Source organism: Pollachius pollachius (genome assembly GCF_949987615.1).
Source record: "Pollachius pollachius genome assembly, chromosome: 19".
NCBI classification, from domain to species: Eukaryota; Metazoa; Chordata; class Actinopteri; order Gadiformes; family Gadidae; genus Pollachius; species Pollachius pollachius.
In genome coordinates this window covers 10,869,581-10,896,436 of record NC_136952.1, presented here as the reverse complement: position 1 = coordinate 10,896,436, position 26,856 = coordinate 10,869,581, and the positions used below count along the sequence as shown (strand labels likewise).

Sequence of the window (26,856 nt, the reverse complement as noted above, 5' to 3'; positions counted from 1 at the left end):
GGTGAGTTTATATTTAAATACTTAACAATAATCGTTGTATAATAATTATTATATAAACTAATTTGTACCTACAAGTAAGTACAAGTACTCAACTGAACCAAAATTAATATGGAATGAAAGATCATGACATAACAACATACTGTCTGATGATCAGTATTATTTACATAATGAGAGTCGCTTTACATATACTGATAGCATACAGTTAATTCACTGACAATCTGGTGGCCATTCATTCTTGGCAAAATGATTATTTACAAAAGGTTTATAAATTAAGGATGCCGTTGGCGTTTGGATCCTGTTGCTTTTAGAAGGGTCAAACAAAGATGTCATGTGATTTGAAATGCTTCAAGAGGTCAGCGTCAAGCCGGTCAAATGTCAAATGGTTTGAACTTAAATTCCTCCATTCGTCCATCCATGCATCCATTTACCTATATATCCATCCCCCAATCATCTAAATCTCTTGCAGCCATAAACATGGTATACCTAAATCATTTACTCCCTCCTATCACTGCATTTCCATCTCTTCCATCTCATTCTTCACGTATGAGTGCTTCAGTAGTAATAAGTGTGTGAGACGGCGAAGACGTCGGAGCTGCCCTGGTAAGCTGTGATGACGGGCCGGAAGCCAACCATCTTCTTATAGTGTCCGAAGTGCTGGATCCTGTAGGAGCCCTGCTGGGCCGAGGAGGGGATGTGCCACTCCACCGTGGCGTTGCTCTCTCGGTTAGAACCCTTCACCCAGTGAAACCTGGGGGGCCGGGAAGGGGTGAGGAGAGGAGACAAGGGGAGAGGGGGGGGTGAGGATAAGGGAGGAGAGGAGGGGAGAGGTGAAGAGGGGAGAAGGGAGGAGAGGAGATGAGGGGAGAGGGAGGGGGGGTGAGGAGGAGAGATGATGGGAGAGGGGGGGAGAGGAGAGGTGAGGTGAAGTGAGGAGTGGAGTGGAGAGGAGAGAAGAGGGGAGGTGAGGTGAGGAGAGAAGAGGAGGGGAGGAGAGGAGACGATAGACAGGTAGTTGAGTGAGGAGCAGAGACGTGAGGGGAGGTGGGGTAAGCAGAATGAAAGTGGAGCAGAGAGGAGGAGTGGGAGGTGAGAGGAGTGACAGGTGAAGAGAAAAGAGTAGAAGAATAACGACAAGACTACAACCGTGGTGGAAACGCACGGCTCACCTGGTTTCCCATGATGCATCAGTGTGAACCACTTCCCAGCTTGAGGAAGTGTTCTGGAACACCTCCACTGTGACGAAGGTCTTGTCTCTCTGGAACAGGCACAGTCAGAAGAGTGAGAGAGCAGACAAGATATGAAGAGGATGAAGATGGGGAGGAGATGAATAGAATACTGAATGAATGAATGATGTATTAACTTACTATGTCACCAGAATGCCTGGGGTTTCCTGCTACAAATGTGACAGAGACTACGTCACCCTGTGAACACACAGACACACACACACACACACACACACACACACAATGAGGAAACTTGAATTCTAAAGAGATTGAGTGTTTATGTTTAGGTGTTTCTGTGTTTATGCTTGTGTGTGAGTGTGAGTGTGTGTGTGTGTGTGTGTGTGTGTGTGTCTGTGTGTGTGTGTGTTTGTCTGTGTTTGCATGCATGCATATGTGGTTGTGTGTGTCGTTACCACTCTGTAAACAGGCAGCACTTGCTCCAGCACTTGTCCAAAGCTGCTGTTGACTGGTTTCTTGTCTACGGGCGCAGCAGGCAGCAAGTTGGGCAGGTTGGCAAAGTACGGAGGCGCAGGGCCCCCCCCGAGCTCAGACTCTGTACCCTACCGACACACCAACCAACGAAGAAGAAACCATACACAGGGCAGAAGATACAATAAACATTTTGAGAGAGAAAAGCAGATGGATGGACGCAAAGACAGACAGACAGACGGATGGACGGGTCACCTGTGCGATGGCCCTGGCCAGGTGTGTGTATTTCTGCAGGTATGCGCCCAGCGTGTGCGGGCCGTAGATGGTCGACGCCCCTTCGTACCTCTGGATCTGAGTAGGGATAGAGTCACTAGGGGGCCGTCATGAGACTTCTTTCCCCCTCTTATCTCTGAAGACAAACACACACACACACACATACATACCTGGTACTCTTCGTACGTTGTGATGTAGTGTGTGTAGGTGTTACTCAGGCCTGCGATGACCACCGTTGTGTCTTCAAAGGAACTTCCTGATTCCAGCTCCTAACACACACACACAAAAACTCATATAGTAGTTGGTTAGTTAGTTAGTTATAGAGTTTGTTTGCATGTGTGTGTGCGCGTGTGTGTGTGTGTGTGTGTGTGTGTGTGTGTGTGTGTGTGTGTGTGTGTGTGTGTGTGTGTTTGCGTGTGTTGGTGTGCATGTGTATGCGTGTGTATGTATGTCACCTGTTTGACGGCCTCTCGTATTCTTCTCCCTGACATGGTTCTGTTGAGAATATAGAGAACATTGATGATCCTTATCAGTGTTGCTAGCGGTAGCCTACCAGCTGAGCCTCATTCATGTAGCTTGTAAGATAGCAGAGTAGCATTAACAGAATCCTGATGTCATGCTCTTACGTCATCTCTCCCGGCACGGCAACCACGGCAACAGAGCCGATAGTGATGATCTGCACGTCCACTATTTCAGGATGCCAGGGAACGGGCCAGGACATCTGAAGACAGGAAGTATCAGGCCGGACAGGAAGTCATTAGGCAGTCATTACATCATCAAGCCAGACAGGAAGTTATGAGTCTGTCAGTACGTCATCATGTTAATTTGATGTTCTACAGGCACTGTCATACCAAAATTGTACCGGGGGCGAAAATTGTACCGCCTACGTAATCCGCGTTCGAAACATTACATCATCGTTCAACGCGATTGTCCGTTGCCAGGCAGGTTTAAAAAAACATTCGCGCTCATGTTGCCAAAGACGAAATAACATAATACAGATAACACTTATTTTTACTTTATATTTGTATTGTATTGAATTTAGCTAGTAAACATTGTTTAAAGTGTATCATAGTCTAGCTAGCTTGTGTTAATACACTCAGTTTACTAGCTTAATGCGATTAAACAATTAAATACAAGACAAATATAAAGTGAGCAACGCTAATAAATGTCATTTGTAAAATAAGCGTTATCTGTTTAATGTTATTTCGTCTTGTGACGCTCAATGAATGAGCACGAATGTTCATGAACCTTCCTATGTCATTGTTCGATCGTGCGATCGTCCGTTGCCTGGCAGGTTTGGAATTTTCGAACGCGGATTACGTAGGCGGTACAATTTTTGCCCAAGGTACGATTTTGGTGTGACAGCACCAGTGTTTTGTGCCGACCTCTCCGGTGCTGAACAAGATGGGTTTGGGTCGGTGGCATTCTTGCGTCTCATTGGACGGTTCTCCCAACAGGGCATTCCTTATACCATCCCAGAAGGGGTCGCCTTCCACCGCCCCTACAAACACACACACGCAGTCACACACACACACACACACGCACAGAGTCAGGTGCACCAACACACATACAAAGTTCCGCCATAATCATTGTTATCATTATCCTCCTCCTCCTCCTCATAGAGTTGGGTTCCATCCTGACCCTGGGTGAAGTTCAGGTCCCCTCCTCCGTCTGTGGTCCCTGCAGCAAAGCTGTGGCCCAACGCAGGTTTACAGGTCCTGGCCTAACATCCATGCATGCACCCATGCACACACACACACACACACACACACACACACACACACACACACACACACACACACACACACACACACACACACACACACACACACACACACACACACACACACACACCCATACACACGCAAGTGCTTGTTTTACTATCAAGGAACGGCTTTTTATCACATTGGCCTTCAATGTATTCAAATATGGGTTGTTAAGGAAAGGGGCAAAGATTAGGCATCTCCTCAAGGATGATAGGGTAGTGTACACACATGCACACACGCAGGGACTCAAACACACACACACACACACACACAGGTACAGCCACAGGCACACAATCAGACACACAAACATACAAAGGCAAATGCGTGTGTATATGTGTGAGTGCATGGTTGTCTTCTTGTGTGTGTGTGTGTGTGTGTGTGTGTGTGTGTGTGTGTGTGTGTGCGGATGTATGTGTGTGTGTGTGTGTGTGTGTGTGTGGGTGTATGTATGTTGGTGTGTGTGTGTTTGTGTCTGGGTTTGTGTGTGTGTGAGTAAGTGAGTGTATGGGTTTGTGTATTTGTGTGTGTATTTGTGTGGGTTTGTGTGCATACTGACCGTATGTGTTGAGTTAATCTGTACGGTGACATCAGTCATGTTGACCCACTGATGAGCAGCATGCAGAAACCCTGTCACTTCCCAGTCCGCCTTACCGTACAGTTCCTAAAGGGAGCAGCAACCACACACCAGAGGAGAACAACAACCTTAAGAATGATTTGGAAGATGAGAATGTGATTTTCTTTTAAGCTCATTATAATCATGCCAATCATGTTTTATTTTATTTTGCCAATATTATTTCTATAGTATATAGGATTATATAGTATTATATAGTTGTTCGTTTTCAATTGAAATCGTATCAACAAAACAGCATTCCTCACCAGCAATGTATTTTTGCTGTCTGATGACTTCTACCACATTGGCAATGTCAATCAACAATATGAAACATTTTCAAAAATAGGTTTTTTTTTCTTAGCATATTTCTACACAGCTGCCTAGCATATTTTTGGATTAAATGGCATTCCACCTATATAACTTCTCATTCTTGAAGCCTGTTCTGACTAAGAGTTTCCTTTTAGAGAACTAGGATACCATCTGTCTGCCCTTTCACATCATCTTTAGAAGGCAGCTGTGATTTTTCGCCAGGCCGCATGAAGGACAGGCAGACAGACAGACAGACAGACAGACAGACAGACAGACAGACAGATAGACATAAGGGTGCTGTACAGTACTTAAAGGAAAGACAGACAGTACCTTGGCCTTCTTGTAGATGTTGTGTCCGATGAGTCGGGTGCTTTCAAACATGTCCTCACCTGGGCCATATGCTTGACACATCTTTGTCTACACACACAAACGCACATGCACATACACACACATACAGACACATTTAATTTGGTGTGTATCTTGTGCGTGTGTGCGTGCGTGCGTGTGTGTGTATGTTTGTGTGTGCGCATGTGTGTGCGCATGTGTGCGTGTGTGTGTGTGTGTGTGTGTGTGTGTGTGTGTGTGTGTGTGTGTGTGCCTACCCCTCCTATAGGACAGGAGCTGTTGAGGTAGTCGCAGGGCAGACCAGTGTTGGCACACACCGGGCCTCTGGTGTTGGGACTGACATCGCCAAGGTTACTGGAGGAAAACCCAGCCACAAACGGACCCTGAAGCAGACAGACAGGGGGATGGACAGAGGGATGTAGGCTCAATTAAAAATAACTTGATTGCGATAACTTTTGGTATGTTATATATTCAATATCACTGAAATGTAAAAAGTGCAGTAAAAACACACACACACAAAAACACAGACACACACACACGCACACACACACACACACACCTACCTACCTTTCCGGGTAAGGATCCTCTGTTCTTGTCCTGTTCTAACAGGTAGGCGGCGTATCCCATGTTGTCGCTGCTGATCATCTGATTGGTGTAATTCATACTGACAGCGTGGACAGCGAACCAGCTGACAGGAGGGGCACGACATTCATTACTTGCAAAACAATTACATACGGATACAATTCTGAAAGGAACAGCTCATTCCCTCCTTGTTCAGAGTTTCTTTCCACAATCGGGGTATGTTCTGTACCTCAGCATACCAAGACCGTCTCCGTCCAGATCTGTCAGCCTGAGCACCACCACCTGTTTGTCCGTATTGGTTTCGTACCTTATAGACGATAAGAAATGGAATCAATACGTTTGAGTTTTATCTGCACACATTTCATACGAAATGCACTGAGTCTGTTTTGTCATCATCATTGAAATGATGCACCTCAGAGCCGTCACCACCAACACCACCACCACCATCCTCACCATCACCACAATATCCACACTCATCAACACCATCATCAGCATAACCCCCCCCCCCCCACACACCACAATCACCACCAACATAGTCAACATCAGCAGAACCAACACCACCACCACCACAATCAGCACCACCATCCCCACCACATTCGACACCACCTCATTCAGCATCATCATCATCATCATCATCATCATCATCATAACCATCACTAGCCCCCCCCACCACCAGCACCCCCTCCGGGTCCTCCTCCAGCCCACCTGTCCCTCTCCTTCTGGGGGTTGTTGAGGTAGGACTGTGGGCTCCGGTTCAGGCTGCTGTCCTCCAGGGCTCCTTGGCTCATGTAGATCCGGCCCGGCCTGATGCTGCGGTGGGCTATGTCTACGCTCTGGAGACCAACAGGGCGGCGTGACTCAGTCATCGTGGGTTACAAAGAGATTCACAAGGATGTGCTGGGCTATGGCTATCCTCTGAGGTCCAAAGGACATCTCTATCCTTATTATTTGTGTGCATCACACACACACACCTGGACGATGCCGTCCACCAGGGCCTTGACGGAGGGCTTGACGTAGCCCTTGCTGGTGATGATGAACAGGGTGTACTGGAAGTATCCGGCCGGACCCCCGTGGGTGTGGGTCCCACTCAGAACCACGTTGTCCTGGCGATACAGGGTCCCATACTTCACCTGCAGGGCCTTCAGCACCTGCAAGAGACAATATATATGCATATTTATATAAATAAATGTATATATATATATATATATAATGACTATCAGGAAATATAAGGAGATAGAGACAGACAGTCAAACAGATAGAGAGGCAGACAGACAGATCAACAGATAGACTCACAGAATTACAGTGAATTGGACAAGGTGAGACAGAAAATACATATCTTTATATATATGTAACAGGAGATACAGTGAGATGGAGCAGACCGAGACAGACCGAGAGACAGACCGGGAGACGGACGTCCAGCAGAAAGCCAGACATGGCTCAGTGATAAGACAGAAAGTCAGAAATATTGTCCTTCCTTCCGCCATTGATCTAATGTCCAAAAGACAGACAGACCTCCAGTCTCAGCCTCTGTGAAACCATCCCGATATCGGCGGTGATGAAGACCACCCTCTTATGCCCGTCGTCCACGATGAAGGCCCTGCTGAACAGACGGGTGTGGATGCCGGCCGCTGTCTGCTGGGGAACAGCATAGCCCATCTAGTGAAGAGAGAGAGAGAGAGAGAGAGAGAGAGAGAGAGAGAGAGAGAGAGAGAGAGAGAGACAGAGTAAGAGAGAGAGAGAGAGAGAGAGAGTAAGAGAGACGGTAGAGATACAAAGACAGAGCGGGAGACAGAGCGAGAGACAGATGCAGAGAAAGAGAAAGAGAGAGTGATGTAGAGGGAGAGACAGGATTTTATTGCATCAGCAATCTTGTTTTTGAAAATTTCAAAACAATAAAGGTGAAACTTGAGAAAGAGGCAGAGAGAGAGTGTGTGTGTGTGTGTGTGTGTGTGCTTGCGTCAAACAGACCAGAGGGATATCAGCAGGAGGTCCAGTACAATCGGCGCGGCCCACCCCGATCAGGTAGGGGGGGTCCTGGGGGGGAATGGTTGGGTATGGGTCTTCAGAGAGGAAGAGGGAGAGGAGGGAGAGGAGAGGAGGAGGAGGAGAAGAAAGAGGATACCAGAAAGAATTAGTGCAATGTATGCATCGCAACAGTGTGATACTACAGCTATTAAGACCCTTCTGATTTATGTAGATATTTGTATGTATACAGATATGTTTTCACATGTGTGCTTGGTTGTGTGTGTTTGCATGTGTAAGCATCTTGGCCTGTGTGTGTGTGTGTGTGTGTGTGTGTGTGTGTGTGTGTGTGTGTGTGTGTGTTCTTACATGTGATTGACTGAGTCAAGAGTGTGATCAATGTCACAGTGACAGCGGCAACGAGGAGGAATATGAGTACCTTGAACACCAATAGACAAGAGAGACCACAACACAGAACGCGCCGCACAGCCATGGCTCTGTAGCCCACACAAAGGCATACACACACAAACACACACACACACACACACACACACACACATATACAAACAAACAAAAAAGTATGCTTAGACTCATATACACATGAACACACTCACATATCGCCCTTAAATGTAAGTTACTGTGTCTGTGAGTCACATGCACACACTCACAGACACAGTAACTTACATTTAAGGGCGATATGTATTGCATTACTTCATGCTAAAATGGCCAAAATAATGAAGTCGTCAGAACAAGGCATACTAAACTATCAGTGCAATATGTAGAAAGGTCCACAGAACTGCAAAGAAAGAACGCTACGTTTGGATATTAATAGAAAGACACACTCAAGGGAGATTACTACAACAATCTGTTTTTCCACTACTACTAGTACATCTATAGCTTACAAGTCCATCCAGACACTTTTCCACCTGCCATTATACTTAGACTTTGCGACGTACAAAATACTATATAAAAGTAATACAAGTACAACTTACATTACGCAGTTTTAAACTTTTCCTGTTAATCCTGCAAGGTGTTTACCAGAATGCTCTGGGGATGGGAAGGGAAAGGTTTTTCCACAACACTGTTAAAAACCCCTCCACTCTCCGCTTATCAGAGAGGAAGACGGTAAAACCTGCTGTGACCAAGAGTTCAGGTGGTTATACAACTGGCTGTGACCCATGTGTTTTGATAAGATGTAGGTGTGTTAACAGTCACCATGGGGTGAAAGGGTAATTACACATTATTTACACATTATAGGGTACAACATCATAAGACACAGACAGGTAGACAGAAGGACAGAAACAGACACCGACATACAGGTAGGCAGGCACAGGCAGGCAGACAGACAAGAGTCTGTCTGTAAAAGTTTGTGGGAAAGAGGGATGAGAAGCTAGTGAATGTGTGTAAGAGATCCAACATAAACAGGTGCAATCTACTCTGTCCATTCGTCTTGGTCCAAAGGACATTTGATTAAGAGATAATGCAGATAATGGTTTTATTGTTGGGGAAATGCATTGTATGAAGATACTGTGACGCGATACAGCGATTTATAATAATAACAATTAAGAAAATTGTAGTTTCGGACTTTAGGACTTTGATATGGTTAGATGGTTCGACCTACCGATGGACATGTATTTCAGTGCCAACAGATATCATTTAAAACGTACACATACAAAAATTAAATCTAACATGACCAAAACAGTTAGAAAATAGAGCCACGAGTACAGTGTATACAGCGGTTTTAAGACCTGGTTTATTCAGTCTTTCACAACTCAAATGCTGTGAAAGTCACAGCTATGTCATTGAGAACAAAATACAGTTAAATAAATTCAATTCCAGTCCTCGGCTGATTATAGTTTGAAAATAAAAAGAAACTGGGATGAATGAAGTGGTTTTGATTGAATGCTGGGCAGTAAGAGGTTTACAAATGTATTATAGTCTTTGCAGACAGTTTTGGATTGTGGACATGGTCACACACACACATACATACACACACGGAAACACTTAAACACAAATATACTTCATATTCGTTACATCCTTATCTTTGCCTCTTGAGAACAATTATTTTGTGTATATCGTGGTTTGGACAAAGCCTACAACATCCAAAGGCAAGTCAGACCAGCGAAACACGTGTTTACTTAAACATAGTTAGGAAGACTGTATTGTTGGATGGCTAATGTGCTTTTACCAATTCCGTTTTCAACCAGAGAGGAGGCCCACCAAACCTCCACAGATTACATTCAGAACAATAAGGCACTCACATTAAGGGAATGCAATGATGCTTGGAAACGTTTCAGTCTCATTGTTAACCATTTGCTACACTGTCATGAAAATTGTAACGAATATAGTGGCTCAACTGGATGATTTAAAACATTGGGTGACAAAGCATATTTAATTAGGTTGATGAGTTGCGAAAGTGAATACTAAAAAAACATTGGTTAGAAATGCTTCAAAAAAAGAACCCAATTAAAAATGTCCAGCTTCACTAAGCAAACATCGGCTGTCCCTTGCGCTTCCAAAAGTTCTAATCGTATACGCAGGCTATAGGACAGGGTTCAAAATATCCATTGGTCATTTAAAAGTTTGTTTATTTCTAACGAAACTTGTCATTAGCTTGCTGTGGTTAAATCGTAACACTTCATATTCATATTCTTTTGTAACCATTATTGTTCGCCAAAATGGTACAGTTTGACAGACACTACGTCATTGCTTTCAAACATCGAGATTTCAATATGAAGAAAACAAATCATAATGGTAATAGCACAGATAAAAATATGCTTTGAAGATTTTGCATTGTAACATCTGTTTCCATGTTTTAATTTGAGTCATGGTGGCAAAAATATCCAGCCCTCAAAAAGACAGAACCTTTTTTCATAGGCATTATTGACAGTAATGCCTGTCAATAAAATACTGACACTAAATAATGACACTGTCAGTGGAAATTGTTCGGTATAATTAATACCCTTTTGCATCTGATGCCAATGGAGATTATACAATTATCAAATATGGATCAGAGAATATGTTGTTTTCAGCCACTTATACAAATACTGACATACATATATTCACACACACACAATCTCTGCTTGACTGAATCATATGAACCATTAACTGAAAAATATTTTTAATAAATTCTGTAACAGATAAACAAAGAAAAACGCTCCATAACTTACCATTCATACTCAGTTATTAAAAAAACAATAAACAAAAAAAAGGTTTGACAGAACTAAATTTAAGACATGACGGTGGCTGATGTCTGCACTCGACTAGACATGAAGGTAGGAGTCAGTGCCTTTCCACTTAATTGCTTTTCTAATGACTGCAATTGAATCGAAGGCCATTGAAATGCAGTTGGAGAAAGTCAATTCAAATCCAGACAGATTTACAAAATTAAATATACAACTGATTATTTTGCACGGGCCAAAAACAACAACTATGTAGGTTTTGTTGGTTGGTGTAAACAGAAGACACAGATATACAATGCTTAACTTTACCGGCCTGGAGTGAAGCTCCTTTGTGGCGTCAGTGTTGTGCTCTCTGATGTCGGGACCTTGTTAAAGTGGCGCTTGTGTCTGAACCCAGGGCAGACATTCAACAGACATTTTCATTTTGTCCAATCGTTGGTCTGCAGTAACGCTTAGCTCAATCTCAGCTCAACGGTGGGCCGGAGGAGTAGCCACATGTTTGTGCATGTAAAGGATTGTTCACGTTGTGGACCTGAAAGGCTTTGAAATGAAGACGTGTGGGCTATACTGGTGACACAGTAGCCAATCAGCTCTTTGAATGTAAAGTCCAATCTGAAAACACCCTTCAGTGGGTATTTGCTTAGACATCTTGTGAAGGAGATATTTGGTTCAAGAAAAAGCTGTTGATCTTGAGGAGTTTTAAGTACTTTGATAGCACCACCTGTGAAATGAAACTAGCTTTTCCCATGGCATAATAATAGCATATTTATGTAAAGAAGAGCTACACCAATAATTTATCAAACATTTTAAATACTTGCATAAAACCTTCATCGCTTAACTCTTTCAGTGCGGCCATTACTTTAGTTCAAATATAGGTTTTAGATCTAAGGTTGGAAATACACACCTTCTACTGTTTGAATTATGTTGAGGCCTGAAGCAAAAGGCCACAGTGAAGGGGAGTTTAGAGACACGTGCTGCTTTAACTGGGGACATACAAAAATGACACACAATCATGGGGGACTTCCACCAACAGACTGCTACTGTAAAAAGATGGCAAACTCTGGCTGAAAATGGCACTTTGTATTGAGTGTTGATTGCCCTTTCATTCCTGTTTGTCCACTCATTTTAGAAAACATTCTCAGCTCTGGAATTGTAGATGGTAAGGGATACAGTTTGGCTGATGAACTAAACCCTGTGTCCATCTTGGAGGTTAATCTTACTGAAATGTGCTAGTTTGACTTGATTATATCCTTCTTCACCCAGCGCTTCTGCGGGTTAGGTCAGAGGGTCATAGGTTCCAATTCCAGTGAGCAACACATGGCACCCATGCTGCCAGAAGCATGTTCTATGGTCCCAAAGGGATTTAACAAAAAGGGTAAGAAAGACATGGCAACAATTTCTCCGTGGTAAGAGGTTCTAATCCGAGCATGGTGATAAAAGGGCGTGGCACCAGCGCTGTTAAGGTCCAATCCATCGATCTTCTCTGTGATCCATTCCTCAACAATGGGGAGTTTATGTCCATAAACGTCATGTCTGTCCATTCTATCGTAAGTAGTCAATAAGTCCGGATTCCTTGCTGATTATCAACTCCCGTCCGTCTGTCCGTCCGTCGTCAGTCTACCCGTCCTTCTTGTCCGTCCGCTTGGTCGACCGGCCGTTAATCTCTCCCGTTAAATGTGTCCTTACAGTCCGCAGCGTCCGCATCGTCCGTATAGTCCTTCTGGGCCGCCTCCCTCTGGCGCCCCCTGGTGGTCAGGGGCACTCAATGTCCACCAGCCGGCTGTAGCGGACCTGGCTCCGCACCAGCCTCTTGAGCAGGGAGGGCAGCTGGTAGTGGCGGGGCACGCTGCTCTGGACGTTGGCCTCCAGGTACAGGAAGAAGCGGTACCACCAGACCCGCGACACGAAGTTGGTCGGGGAGTGCTCCTTCAGGGCCTGGCAGGGGGAACAGCATTGACTTGAATGAGGTTATGGTGGCTTCAAGAGAAGACGTTATTCAAACCAGATGAGAGGTTGAATCTTAGTGACACAGAGTTGCAGACTGTACATCTAACAGAATAATCTTCTTAGGGTTTTGGAGGCAGAATCCGCCTTTAGGTGTAGTTCACTCAACAGATTCCTTAGCGTCTGTTCGACCCTCTTATCCGTTTCAGTGGTGACCCTACAGTCCCAACTGACCCATTAAATGTCATGTATGAGGTCATATATCTAATCAGAGCTACTTCAAATCCCTGTTCAGTACGTCCTTTGTGTCCAACTATATCATGGAATTCCATTGATAAACTTTAACCACAAACATTGTTTTGTCATGCCCTATGTGGCGCCATCATAGTATGATCACAAACACACACACACACACACACACACACACACACACACACACACACACACACACACACACACACAGTACCTGCTGGTTGGCCATGGTGTGGTAGAGCCAGAAGAGCTGTGTGGTGACGTAGTAGGCCACCACCACATCTATGGAGTAGTGGTCGTGGGCCAGCAGGATGCAGAACAGCCCCACAGCCCACAGCAGGCAGCACAGCCAGTGGCACCACCAGAAGCGCCTGGGGGAGTCTGCAGCACAGACAACCGACCACAACACAGGGGTTCAAACATGGTGGGTGTGGGGCCTCCCTGGCGATACGGGGGCTGTATCCCCAGGTAGAGAGGTGAAGGTAAACAGCGTGTGCTGCACTCTGTCACCACTAGTTGTCTCACACAGACCATTCCAAAGGTGCGCTATGGGAATAATTCAAATAACCAACTGTACGTCGTGCTGTGGAGGTCTTTGGCATGTAAAACAGAAGTCAACCATTAACTATTTAAGATAGTTCATGTTGTTAATCTTTAAAAACAGATCAGTAACGCTCTAGGAACTCAAGACCCTGTACACGACAATCACAACTCTGGGTGGTAGCAGCCTAAAACTAAAAACCCTCGATCCCTGGTAACGATGAGTTGTGATATGTTTGTTTATCCAACAGGTAGGCAGCAAATACAGGTAAAGTAACTTCATCAAAATGCAAACCCGACTGTAAACATCCGGGGGATAAAGAAAAGCGTAAACATCTGAACTGGTTATACCAAGTCAAAGAAGATTGTACAGTGTTCTTATGTGTGTGTATTTGAGTGTACATAATGTATATTGACTATGTCCGTGTCTGCTCATGCATGTGTGTGGCAACTCACACCCCTTGACAAGGAGATAGGACTACCTGTGTCTGTCTATCTGTGTGTGTGTGTGTGTGTGTGTGTGTGTGTGTGTGTGTGTGTGTGTGTGTGTGTGTGTGTGTGAACTCACACTCCTTGACGAATAGATAGAGTGAACAGTGATAACCAATATGCGTGTGTGGAGGAAGTAGGAGAGGGCGGGTTTTACCATAAATATGTATATAAAATATAAATATACTATAAAAATGTATATGTGCATGTGGATGTGCGTGTGGTGACTCACACTCCTTAATGAAGAGGTAGGAGAGGGTGAGTATGACGGTGTGTCCACTGTACAGGTAGTCGCCACACATGTGGTGGGAGCCCGTGATGGTGAGACCCCCGCCCGCAATCATCTTGAACACCCGCCCTGCCTGGGACATGTGATCACCCATCACCTGGGGGGAGAGAAGAGAGGGAGAGACAGAGAGAGGGAAAAGACAAACAGAAAGATAGAGAGATGACGGTGAAAAGGGGGAGAGTGAGACAGAGAGACATAAAGACAAAGGGAGGGAGGGGGGGATAGAGAAGGGGGGAGAGAGAGAGAGGGAGAGAGGAGGAGGGGCTGTGAAATCATTTCCTTCTTTCCAAATCCTTTCCCATCAGCACTGGAGGGCGTTCACAGCTCTCATGTCAGGGACCATTCCTGAAGCGCCCCCCGGGGTTTCTGAGCCCAGGGCCAGACAGGAAGTGAGGGAGAAGCTAAAAGTGGTTCCAGTTGTGTTCGGAGAGGAGCCCTCAGTAGGAGGGCTGCGGGGGGCGATGGGAAGCCACACTGGGAGCGTAACGTCAAACAGACTCCAGGAAGATCTGAGTCATCCATACCTGCGTTTCTCGGAACCACCGGATGTCAGATAGCACACATTACAACACAGTACCCATGACAACACACACACACACACACACACACACACACACACACACACACACAACTTGGAAATGCCAGATGGAAAACTAGGACCCTGTTGGGGTCAAGGGTCCCTGGAGAGATCCAGACCTGGGAGAAGGGCCATCCGCCCTCTCATTTCACCCCCTCAGCAGATCATTTCATCCTTTCACCACACCCCCTCGTCATCCCTTCATTTACCCCTTCTCACCAGTTCATTTCACTCTGTCACCAGCTTAATCATGCATACTGTCAGCGGAATACTATGAGCTTTCCGTTTAGTCTCGCAACACAAACCGCGCACAAAAACAGTGTTTTTTAGTTTGTTCTTATCTCAACCTCAACAACAACAACATCAAACTCACTAGCCAGTATCAACACTTTACAAACCATATTTTCCATTAGCTTGGTGTGACAGCGCACACATAGGAGGAACAACAAGCGTTGCCCAGCAGCGACAACACAGCGGCCGTGCAGGGCACTGTCGAGAGGTGTCGATTTACCTTGGGGGCGCACCTGAAGTGCATGCCAGGCACGGGCAGCGTGGTGATGTACATGGTGACACACCTGTACAGGTACAGTGTCCCGATGATGAAGAAGAACCGACGGCCCACGATAGAACTGGAGGTGGAGAGAGAGACAGAGGGCTTAAAAAAGGTTACTTTTCTGCTTAAATACAAGTATTTTGAAATGTATTGAATGAATGCAAGTCAGAGGAAAGAAGGAAGAGAAGGAAGTGGTAAAGTTAAGACGGCAAGAGAAAGAGTGTATGGAAGAGATAACATGGCTAGAGAGAGAGAGAGAGGAAGGGTGATAGAAAAAGGAAGAAGGGGGCATGGAGATAGATGCAGATAGAGTGGAGATAGATGCAGAGAGACATAGAGAGCGTAGAGATAGATTCAGAGAGTAGAGATAGATGCAGAGACAGAGATAGATGCAGAGAGAGAGAGAGAGAGTAGAGATAGATGCAGAGAGAGAGAGAGAGAATAGAGATATATGCAGAGAGAGAGAGAGAGAGAGAGAGTAGAGATAGATGCAGAGAGACAGAGATAGATGCAGAGAGAGAGAGAGAGAGAGAGTAGAGATAGATGCAGAGAGACAGAGATAGATGCAGAGAGAGAGAGAGAGAGAGTAGAGATAGATGCAGAGAGACAGATAGATGCAGAGAGAGAGAGAGAGAGAGAGTAGAGATAGATGCAGAGAGAGAGAGAGAGAGAGAGTAGAGATAGATGCAGAGAGACAGAGAGATAGCTGCAGAGAGAGACAGAGTAGAGATGGATGCAGAGAGAGTACTAGAGACAGATAGATGCAGAAAGAGACAGAAAGTAGAAAGAGATGTAGAGCGAGGTAGAGATGTGGAACTAGGTTGAGAGATAGAGATATATAGGATAGATGGATATAAATATGTCTGTAGAGACATAGAAAGGGGGGAGGAATGCAGAGGTCAAAAGTCCCATCTGGCATTCATTATCCAAAGGTAAATAAATAAGGCCTTTGATGCGTCACAGTGTGTGTCCTTGAACCAAGGGCTCAGAGCATATGCCATATGTTCATTGTTTATTAAAGCAGGATGGCTTTCTGAGACGCTACCTTCTATGTTCAGTAGGATGGACGTGGGGGGGGGGGGGGGGAGGAATTAATGACTTAATGACGCACTAAAGTGTGACGTCACAGTTAGTAGTTATTTTCTTATCCCAACCTTTATCCCAATCCCAAAAAAAGGATTTTGTCCGAACTAAATTAGAACGAGATAAAGTCATTGGATGGATCTCAAGGCGGTAATTTTGAAGACTTTTGACAGAACTACGAACTGACAGCACAAATGTCCATGCTCCTCATACACACCCACACCTCCTACCACGCCCTAGCTTTAGCGAGCTCTGGTGATTATATGGATATGTTACAGGATATGGGATATGGGGATGTTACACAATTTCAGGTCAACAAAAGTTTCAGACAATATCTTTGAAAAACAAAGTAATATAATATGATAAAAAATACATCAAAAATAATAACATCAGATTGCATCCCTACAGCGGCAAGCTGTAACGTGTACAAACACACTCACACAGTTGGGCTAGAGTCTGTTTGAGTCTTACTCATTAGCTTACCACACACACACACACACACACACACACACACACACACACACACACACACACACACACTCACACTAACACCCACACCCACACCCAAACACACATCCCTACCTGTGCTTGTGGAGGGCCCAGACGACGAGCCAAAACGCCAGCAGAAGCAAGCCGATGACCTCGCAGACCATAAACGCCCACTCCTTCCTGTCGAACCAATCGAAGAACTTGTCGGGCAGCGGGGGCGTGTCCTCCTTGGGCGGGACGCGCTCGTGCACCACCGAGATCATCACCGTGGTCAGCACGAAGCAGGTCATGGCGTACAGGAACGCCACGCCCGTCCGCCCCCACTCCTCGGGGAGCGGCGGGCGCGAGGAAGAGTCCGTGGCGCCTCCGGCGGGGAGCGGGATCTGTATCCAGGCGTTGCCTCCGGGGTGGCGGTCGTCCGCGAAGCCGTTGCCGACGAGGACCCCGTTGCGGACGCCGTTCCTCTGGGCCGGCAGGGTTTTGTGCTTCGGGGGGCCGTTGCCGTTGGTGACCCCCGTGTCCCCCTTGACGGAGAGGCCGGGCGTCCCGTTGGCCTTCACGCCGTTGGAGGTGGCGTGTCCGTTGTGCGCGTTTTTGTGCGCCCGGATGTGGTGCTCCAGCCGCAGGGTCTGCACGCGCTCCAGGAGCTGCTGGCCGCCGTCCGACGTCACCCGGGAGAGAGGCGGCGACGCGAAGTCCGACGGGCCGAGGTCCAGCAGGGCCCGGCCGTTGAGGCTCCGCAGGGCGTCGCAGTACTCCTGCAGGCCCTGGTCGCCCAGCCAACGGACCACATCCTCTCCCGTCCAATCAGACACCTTCATTATGATGACTCACCTGGCAAGAGGAGAGGGGAGGGACATATTAAGGGGACGGACGTTAAACAAACAAAAAGACATAAATAAAGTATTAACATAACCAAGATATGACTTTTACTATTAACAATATATTTTAAACCAATCCCCCGTGGTCATTCACGCCTATTTATATAAAAAAAAATAGCTCAAATAGTTATTATATCTTAAAGTTTTGTTGTTAACCAATCTTTGTATTTAGAAAACACTTACACAATGGCCTAGGGAAGGCTACTGTAGTATCAAGACACAGATACCGGTATTGACTCCCTGTACACCACGTCATTGTTCAGAACTAATCTGACAGTAACAAAGCTTATAAATAACAGAACGAAAATGGATACTAGACCCATTACTAAAGACGTCTATGACACTCGTTAATAGTAATGACAATGGTGTAACAGGTAAAGTCAGATTACAATCGGCCTTCCTAATCATATCCAACGGCCAAATCGAACTGAAAACATTTTAAATCATATAACTCCCCTTCAGACAAACACCTGACCCTTTACAACAGAGAACCATCCAAGTTGCAACACATAATAATATACTTTTCATAATGTAGTTGTGGTTTACTGTGAACGCCAAAATACAAGGGCATAAATCGGAAGACCAAGATGGTTAAAATACATTTTTCGTGTCCGTATAAACAAAGTGTGGAGTCCACTCTGGGATTGACCGTAAACATTGCTAATGTCTTGAGGAGGGAGGGAGACACTCGCTCTCTCTCTAACAGCATAACTAGTTGCAACACGTTACGCAAATTCCGAGACGAGGCTGCATTCCGAGGACCGCTGTGCAATCAGGAGTGTGTGTTTAGAAACGTAACCCCTGTACATGTGGCTGTCAGACAGAACATGCCGTTTAAATGCGGATACGAAGCTAGCCTTTATTATTTTTCAACACTCGATAAACACGAAACCATCCGAATACTAGAAACAGCCTAAATGTTCTTTCAATAACGTGAGGCACCAGTCTGAGTCGACTCCCGTTTGCGTAGCACACCGTTATCGAGGAACACTTTGAAAAAGTAGTTTTGCAATCCAAATGTCCCATTTATCACCAAACACAGAAACCACAAGGTGACTTACTTGCTCCAGCTGTTCAGTAAAGGGTGTGCGCCATAAGCATGTACAGCCCTTTACTTTAGTGAACACAGCCCTGTCCGACTGTCCTATCTTCTCTGCTCGTTTGCTCGTCGATGGCTCTAATCGAACTGCTACAATTCCACCGTAACAAGAAAACAACAGGTGGAAGTGGAAATGTCTATACCCTAATCCCTTGGTTGAGTTTCCTTTGGCGAGTCAGACAAATCACCGTGTTAAATCGCTGCCATTCGCTGTCCGCTCGTATATCGCTCGGTGCCGCGCTTTCAATGCGTCCCTTTCGCTAGAGCCAGGGGGGGATTTTGCCAGAGTGAAGAGAGAAGGGCGGGACGACTTCCTTTATTTACTTACAGATCGGAGGGTTGAAGAAACAAGAGTTAAGAGAGATGGGTGGGTCGAGTCGCTTTAATTACTCACAGGTCGGAGGCTGGGGGGAACTATTAACCAAACTGAAGAGAGAGGGGCGGGACGACTCCCTTTATTTACTCACAAGTCGGAGCCTGGAGGTGAACGTTTTTGCCTTACCATGTGTGTCTTTCTGTTTTCCCATCATCATACAGAATTCAGACCAGGAGAGAATACTGGGTTTCTCTTTGAACAATACACAAGAAATATGGGCTGTGTAGCAAAAAGGACGCATTTGTTCTCCAAACAATAATCGGGAAAAAAAAGAAGAGGAGGGGAGCAGAATAAAGGGCAAGTGAATGGAAAGTTTGTCGATGCGAGGGTTGGTAAGAATTTGATATATTTGCTTTGTGATTCTGAACCGTATTTGGCTGGCATGTAGGCTATTTAGGCCAACGTTGATGTGTATGCGAGTTATCTTTTTCTACTAGGCTGTTATTTTTTACAGAACAAAGAGTAGGCCTATTGCTGCATTACTAATCAGAATAAAGACAGAACGTGGAGATTAAGAGACACCGAGATCTTGTTAATTCGTGGTCTGATATGCAAAAAATAACAAATTATCTTTGCTTTCTTGTAGAATTACAATCTTTTGGCGTCAAGATTCTAAATGTAATTTCAACATCTACACTTTAAAGAAGTTAAAAAAGGAAAACAGTCCCATAATTGTAGTTCAGCATTTGCGAAAGAGCCTTCCAAATGCCTATATTCAATTCAGCCATTTAAAACACATGGGACCTCTTAAAGAGCAAAGGTTTGAGTTAATGGGATTAACTTGGTTATTCGCCCAGCACCCTTAATCTGTCCATTACTAAAGACTTTTACCTGATTTGAGCCATTAGATAAAATGATCCGTTGACACTGTAGCGGATTTGACCCAATCAGCCCTTCCATTCAACCTCAGTAGGACTAAAGAGAGAGACACAACTCCCAAAGCGAGGCCAAGGAGATACTAAATAATGATACAAAAATAACGTCAGATTAACCAATATTTATTTCAATATCAATATTTTCTCACACAACTTTTTCTGCAATGCCTTTATATGATGTATGTGATATACACAAAGTAAATAATAAAAACGTAGAATTCTGCATGTGAATTAAGAAAGGGCCCCGCGTTTCTGGGGTGCTCATGATGTCAGTATTTACCCAGATACAGCCCTCTGTCCTACAGTGGCCTCTTGTCTACTTGTTTGTCACGGTTCCTATTTATCTGAATGGAGGATCTACATTTAGAGAACGTGGGACTGAAGGGTGTCAACAATGCTATTTTTAGTGCCATGGAGAACATTTCTTACTCCCTTCCCTACAAACCAATACAATGGTCACTGTAGTAACAAAACAGAATTATTATTATTATTAGTTATTGTAATGGGCACACAAGAGCTTCAAACATTAGTTAAAGTACAAAGGGCAGCAGTGTATTTTTGATATCTTTGGTAGTTCCTTCGTATTTTAATGGAAAAATTCTTATTTGGCTTTACTCTGTCTATCCTTTCAGCTTCTCCCAGCTGGTCACAACTGGTCTTACGACCACAAGGACACCTTTGTTTCTATGTCTCCTTGCTACCTTTCCCATCTCACAAACTAGCAAATCTGCTGTCCTTGAAGAATCCAGTAGTGTTCCTGCAATGGCATGAGATCCGTGAAAAACTCTTATACTCAACAACTATTGTGTGCTACTTAGCCTACAGAAGTGTCATCGGTCCTAGACACAATACCTCATAAAGAGATGGCCATGACGGTATGGGTTCAGATGTTCACAGAATGAGAGGCCGCCCGAGAGAAGGTTCTTACCTTGAACTCTGGCTGCAGCAATAAACTTTCTGATCTATGATCCCATAAAGTTTTAGTAGGACAGACCTTAGATTCAATTATTGTGTGTGTGTGTGTGTATGTGTCTCTCAAGAGTGTTTGTTGCCCGAACGTTTAGAACTCACTTCCTTTTTAGAGTCCCTAGGTTTTTATTGTCTTTCCTGTCTTGTGACACAAGCACACACTTTTCAGCCCCCCCCCTCCACCCCAGCTCTCAAATAATCTTATAATATTCAACTGTCAGAGAAAATATCTACACACACACACACACACACACACACGAAAATGAAAGAAGGGGCTAGCTAGCTAGAGACTGTGAAGCTCTTCTTCACTGTCTCCCCCCCCCCCCCCCCCCCCCCCCCCCCCCACACACACACACACCTCTCTCTCTCTGTTTCTGCTTCTAAGAAGTTGCATCAGAAGACTCAACACGTGAACCGTTGAACAGAGAGGAACAAAACAGAGAACTTTTCTACCATTTAGTCATTCAGCAGAGGAATTACCCCAAAGCCACTTAGATTAATTCAGATGCTGGTCATTAAGGGGCACAAATTGGGGCTGATGATGTCAACACTGACCTGGGCATCAAACCCATACCTTAGCCACTATACTATCCTAACAAAAACTCTCTCTATCTCATATGTAAGTACTGTGCGCAGCCGTCTTTAAACTTTTTACATTTCTTTTACTCCCTATCCCCTTCCCTAAAGCTTTGCCCTTTGCCAAGCTGCCGTTGTTAATAATAATTTGTTCTAAATAACTTACTTAAAAATAAATAATGATCTACCCTGTGGTTATGACTACGACTGAATCTACTACTACTACTACTATAACTGCTACCACTGCTGCTACTACTACGCCTGATTTACAGAGCTATATTCACAGTCGCCCGCCCGCACGCACATCTCTGTAGCTCTCTGAACTTTTGTCAAAATCAACAGGGTTTATAAACGGCCTAGTTCTCCCCTGATAATGTCTGCACTTGAAATCCTCTACAGAGCACCTTCAGAGTTGCCAAACCAGGTCTCCCTGTGTGCTCCTAATCCCATAAGGCAGTTGTTTTCGTTCCCCTCGCTACAATTTGTATAAGGCAACAGGGAGAAAAACATGGGGCTTACCCTCCTGCGTTGCCTGGGACCGTTGAGTTATGTTGTTATGGTGTTCCCCGATGGGCCAGTGGGAGATCTGAGTAACTGTCTGACTCAACACGAGCCCTGAGCCATACGCTGCCCCGCCCTTCCTCTGACTAACACGTCCACCCCGCCCGCCGCCTCCAATCCCCCCCCCAACCTGGCCAACCAACCACGAGCATGGTCATTGGGGTACTATGGCTCCAGGCTCAGTTTCTCTGCGGGATAAACAATACCATGTGCTATTTTTAGTGGGTCAGCGCCTGAATAACTTTGGTTTCCAGGTTACGCAAACTCACTTGGGTCTCCAGGTCAGACACACACGCAACACTATCAAAACAACACACACTCACAGATGTGCCATCTTGTCCTCTTTCAGAACCTCTCAAACAGACACACGTGACTATGCCGCAAAATGTCACAGAACCTCAATAAAGCTTGGCTAAGCTTTATTGACAAGCAAACACAAACCTTTATTCGGAAGTTAGGTTTGGGCCTGTTTCAGCATTACTTGATAGCTTACCACACAAACCACACACACACACACACACACACACACACACACACACACACACACACACACACACACACACACACACACACACACACACAGTGTGAGCCAACCAACCAGAGATCAGAGTCATGTGGTTGCTAGTTAGCAACCTTTTGTGCTGTGGCGTCGACATAGAAACACATCGCAAACACAAAGAATGAGAAACGGATTGGCTGCAGACAGAAAGCGAGAGCAAGACTACAGAGGTACAGAGACAGACAGAGAGAGCAAGACAACAGAGGTAAAGAGACAGGGAGAGAGAGCAAGACAACAGAGGTAAAGAGACAGGGAGAGAGAGCAAGACAACAGGGGTAAAGAGACAGACAGGGAGAGCAAGACAACAGAGGTAGAGAGACAGGGAGAGAGAGCAAGACAACAGAGGTAAAAAGACAGACAGGGAGAGCAAGACAACAGAGGTAAAGAGGCAGGGAGAGAGCAAGACAACAGAGGTAAAGAGACAGGGAGAGAGAGCAAGACAACCAAGGTAAAGAGAGACAGGGAGCGCAAGACAACAGAGGTAAAGAGACAGACAGGGAGAGCAAGACAACAGAGGTAAAGAGACAGGGAGAGAGAGCAAGACAACAGAGGTAAAGAGACAGACAGGGAGAGCAAGACAACAGAGGTAAAGAGACAGGGAGAGAGAGCAAGACAACCAAGGTAAAGAGAGACAGGGAGAGCAAGACAACAGAGGTAAAGAGGCAGGGAGAGAGCAAGACAACAGAGGTAAAGAGACAGGGAGAGAGAGCAAGACAACCAAGGTAAAGAGAGACAGGGAGCGCAAGACAACAGAGGTAAAGAGACAGACAGGGAGAGCAAGACAACAGAGGTAAAGAGACAGGGAGAGAGAGCAAGACAACAGAGGTAAAGAGACAGACAGGGAGAGCAAGACAACAGAGGTAAAGAGACAGGGAGAGAGAGCAAGACAACCAAGGTAAAGAGAGACAGGGAGAGCAAGACAACAGAGGTAAAGAGACAGACAGGGAGAGCAAGACAACAGAGGTAAAGAGACAGACAGGGAGAGCAAGACAACAGAGGTAAAGAGACAGGGAGAGAGAGCAAGACAACAGAGGTAAAGAGACATACAGGGAGAGAGAGCAAGACAACAGAGGTAAAGAGACAGACAGGGAGAGAGAGCAAGACAACAGAGGTAAAGAGACAGACAGTACAGTTCACAAAGTACAAACAAATGTATTATTGCTCTCTCTTCAGGGTACAGTCACATGATTAAACAAACTACTTAAGAAGATAGATAGATAACCAATATGCTATTGGTATGTCAAAAAGTACACAACCAAACCATAGTTTCAGGGTGCTTAGTATCACAATGTTTTGAACATTCTTTCTCAAATGTGACAGATGGCTGAATAAAATCCTGAATGAATATCCCTCATAGTTCTGTTGTTTTCCTTGAAAATGACTTGTTGTGAAGGCAAAAATAGCTATTGATCCAATCTATGATTATTCTGCTAAATTGTGTCTAAAATGTCTGCGTATACATGGGTTTTAAAGTGGAAATAAGCTTAGTCATTGATATTATCGGATCCTGTTTCAAGCCGTTGTAACAGGAGCAGACTCCAGGCTGCAGAGCAAGTCCTCTGCATTGTGGGCCTTAAGATTAGATATTCTCTTTAAACAGGAAATAGTGCGCAACCCAATATAAAGGAGTTGTGTGCACAACTATCAATAATAGTTGGGATCAGATTGAATTCCCCACTTCAAATGGAACGTACACAGTTGGGTCAACTCTCTCATTTTCATCAGATTTTCTGGGTCTAATAACGGAACGGGTCTAATAACGAAAGAAAGGGGAATTTAACCGGCAAGAGTGTTCATTCAAAGCACTTTCACTCTTTCCCACACATATCAATACTACTTTCTTATTTAGCATCATCAACAATATTCAGACGTGCATAATATGCACATTGGGAATCAATTCACCAGTGAAAGGATGTGCGACTACCTTTGAATTCTTCCATTGAAGCAGTTTGGAAGTCGTGTTTACCGGCACTGCTGTCTGATATGCACACTCACACGTTTAACTTGAAATGGTCGAAAAGTAGATCATTATCTTTATATTTACCCTTTCTCAACGAATGTCTCTCTATCCATCAATTATCTCTCTCCATTCCTCCACTCACACCCAAACATTTAAAATTGAATTAACAATATAATATTAAGTATTGGGACGTTTGCCAGAATTAACTGTAAATCACCAATAACTAAAAAGTACATGTATTTCTTCAAGGCTCCCATTTAAAATGGCCTGTTGCTCTGAAGCTTGCATAACACCCCTTATGTGTAATTTTCACGTTGGTCTTGCAACCAAAACTTGGCAATCCTCAATCTCTAAATCTCTGGCCTCTGATCTGTGTGTTCTCTTAGTGCCGAGTGCTAACAATTTCAATTACCAAATAATGAGATCAGATATCTTGTGGTGCTTTTAACCGTGTGTGTGTGAATATTACTCTTTCCTTGGCCTCGCAAGGGCAGTAATGACCAGATGATTCAGGGGGCCCTGAGGAGCGAGAGGGACCTAATAGGGCCTGGGATTAGAACCGTAAATGATTTTTCAGTTGGTCATGAAATACAGTAATTTACCCTACACGTTAAAGAAAGGAATGAAGGGAAGTATTTGATCTATTGTGACGAAAAGATAATGTTTCACTAGCCAGATGAAGATAAAGATACTGAAGAGAAAATGAAGAATAAGAAATGGCACCAGCTAATGTTCCCATGAAGTGAAATATATATATTGTGATATACTTGCAATAAATCTATAATGGTGAGAAAATATGGATATGGGTCACATCCAGGTGCGCGTATAGATTTCCAGGGCTCTCTTTTCATGAGTCCATACACTCTAAGCCCTAGGGTATGGGTGAGGCACCGTTCTCAAGGATCACTAAAGGTATACGGCTTAGAAATTTGAAACAGATCTGAACCTTTTCTCACGCTGTTTTCAATTGCAAAAGTCAAAATATTGCTGTACTGTACGAAGACCTTTTTATAAGTCGTGTCAATACAACCACAAGTAATAAAAAAAAAACTAGAAACATCTAAAAACACGTCAAGTCCTTTCAGTGCTACAGAGACAGATAAGTCTATAAAATGGCCATTGAGAGATACTCTCTTTTGACAAAGAAACCAGTGGCTAAAATAATGTTACAGGCCGGGCTAGCAGAGCAGAACATTTGCAATGTTTGAAATCGAGGAAGAGACAAGGCCCATAAAGATGAGAGATGACACCATTACCGAGCCAGCTACGGATCTGCACAGTGTCACTAGTACTCGTTGCTTGAAAAAAAACACTTGTCTTCTCTGGCTTATTACCTGAAATGAGGAATATGAATGTCCTGTAAAAGCAAAGCAGCGATTTTTGAGATTAAATGTGATTAAATAAATAAGTAAAAGTTTCCCTCTTAAATGTGGCAAACACACACACACACACACACACACACACACACACAACATAAGACAGAATGACAGAGCCTAACGACACTGAAATAACTGAATCTAACGGACAGAGGAGTGTTCAGACAAATGTGTTCATGTGTGTGCTGTGTGTGCACACACATGAACACGTCACATTTTCCATCCCTCCCCACCAGTTATTGTAATGCATGCTCTCGTATGTCTAACAGTTGCTACGTGTAAGCAAACAGACTGAACAGAACACAGGCTGGATGACACACACACACACACACACACACACACACACACACACACACACACACACACACACACACACACACACACACACCTAATGTCGATTCAAAGTTTCGGATTTCGGTTTGGATTTACAAACGCAACAAGCATCAACTAACAATCCAATGTATAACACAGTATATGCCATGCAGCGCCTACCTGGCTCACCATCGCTCCGCTGCATAGCTCCAGAAATAACGTTACAGGCCAGTTAGTTCCGAGTAGCAACGATCACATCAGCAAATAGACTCGTAACACCAAGATGAAGATAGTTAGCGATTCAGTGATCACTTCAGTGTATTATACCTAGGTTGACGGAGATGGCGACGGGGTCCTGTGGTGATCGTAGCATAAGTTGGCGTTTCAGGGAGCTGTTTCATTGCAGTTCCGATCC

At 44.7% G+C, this 26,856-nt stretch overlaps 2 protein-coding genes across 4 annotated transcripts; both read right to left on the bottom strand.

The window, feature by feature from the left end:
• Nucleotides 1-136: 136 nt before the first annotated feature.
• asah2 (N-acylsphingosine amidohydrolase 2) lies at nucleotides 137-8,539 on the bottom strand. The gene is made up of 21 exons (XM_079757278.1): nucleotides 8,492-8,539; nucleotides 7,869-7,996; nucleotides 7,506-7,597; nucleotides 7,050-7,193; nucleotides 6,509-6,685; nucleotides 6,243-6,370; nucleotides 5,767-5,844; nucleotides 5,523-5,643; nucleotides 5,213-5,338; nucleotides 4,941-5,027; nucleotides 4,248-4,352; nucleotides 3,567-3,648; nucleotides 3,311-3,426; nucleotides 2,552-2,646; nucleotides 2,381-2,420; nucleotides 2,096-2,194; nucleotides 1,908-2,003; nucleotides 1,637-1,783; nucleotides 1,365-1,421; nucleotides 1,167-1,255; nucleotides 137-748 (listed from the first exon to the last, which is right to left on the bottom strand). Exons 2-21 carry the CDS (start codon nucleotides 7,990-7,992, stop codon nucleotides 553-555), a joined length of 2,199 nt encoding a protein of 732 aa, XP_079613404.1. The 5' UTR covers nucleotides 7,993-7,996; nucleotides 8,492-8,539; the 3' UTR covers nucleotides 137-552.
• A 701-nt stretch (nucleotides 8,540-9,240) lies between these two features.
• LOC307090168 (phosphatidylcholine:ceramide cholinephosphotransferase 1-like) lies at nucleotides 9,241-26,725 on the bottom strand. 3 transcript variants are annotated; one of them, XM_079756740.1, is made up of 6 exons: nucleotides 26,622-26,725; nucleotides 16,991-17,731; nucleotides 15,284-15,401; nucleotides 14,139-14,292; nucleotides 13,092-13,258; nucleotides 9,241-12,616 (listed from the first exon to the last, which is right to left on the bottom strand). In XM_079756740.1, exons 2-6 carry the CDS (start codon nucleotides 17,716-17,718, stop codon nucleotides 12,434-12,436), a joined length of 1,350 nt encoding a protein of 449 aa, XP_079612866.1. In that variant the 5' UTR covers nucleotides 17,719-17,731; nucleotides 26,622-26,725; the 3' UTR covers nucleotides 9,241-12,433. The 3 variants fall into 3 exon arrangements, with proteins under 3 accessions (XP_079612866.1, XP_079612867.1, XP_079612865.1); XM_079756741.1 differs by lacking the exon at nucleotides 26,622-26,725 and adding an exon at nucleotides 22,193-22,243; XM_079756739.1 differs by lacking the exon at nucleotides 26,622-26,725 and adding an exon at nucleotides 18,840-19,137.
• Between the last annotated feature and the right edge of the window lie 131 nt (nucleotides 26,726-26,856).

What these genes read in the sequence shown, in the direction of transcription:
- asah2 (XM_079757278.1), bottom strand. Translation starts at nt 7,992, where the DNA reads ATGGCTGTGCGGCGCGTTCTGTGTTGTGGTCTCTCTTGTCTATTGGTG. An exon ending in TGGTGGACGGCATCGTCCAG is followed by an intron (nt 6,371 to 6,508) that starts GTGTGTGTGTGT and finishes GTTGGTCTCCAG; the next exon opens with AGCGTAGACATAGCCCACCG. An exon ending in GAGGATCCTTACCCGGAAAG is followed by an intron (nt 5,339 to 5,522) that starts GTAGGTAGGTGT and finishes TGTCTGCTTCAG; the next exon opens with GGTCCGTTTGTGGCTGGGTT.
- LOC307090168 (XM_079756740.1), bottom strand. Translation starts at nt 17,718, where the DNA reads ATGAAGGTGTCTGATTGGACGGGAGAGGATGTGGTCCGTTGGCTGGGC. An exon ending in TGGGCCCTCCACAAGCACAG is followed by an intron (nt 15,402 to 16,990) that starts GTAGGGATGTGT and finishes CTCCACCTCCAG; the next exon opens with TTCTATCGTGGGCCGTCGGT. An exon ending in ACTTCAGGTGCGCCCCCAAG is followed by an intron (nt 14,293 to 15,283) that starts GTAAATCGACAC and finishes CTCTCCCCCCAG; the next exon opens with GTGATGGGTGATCACATGTC.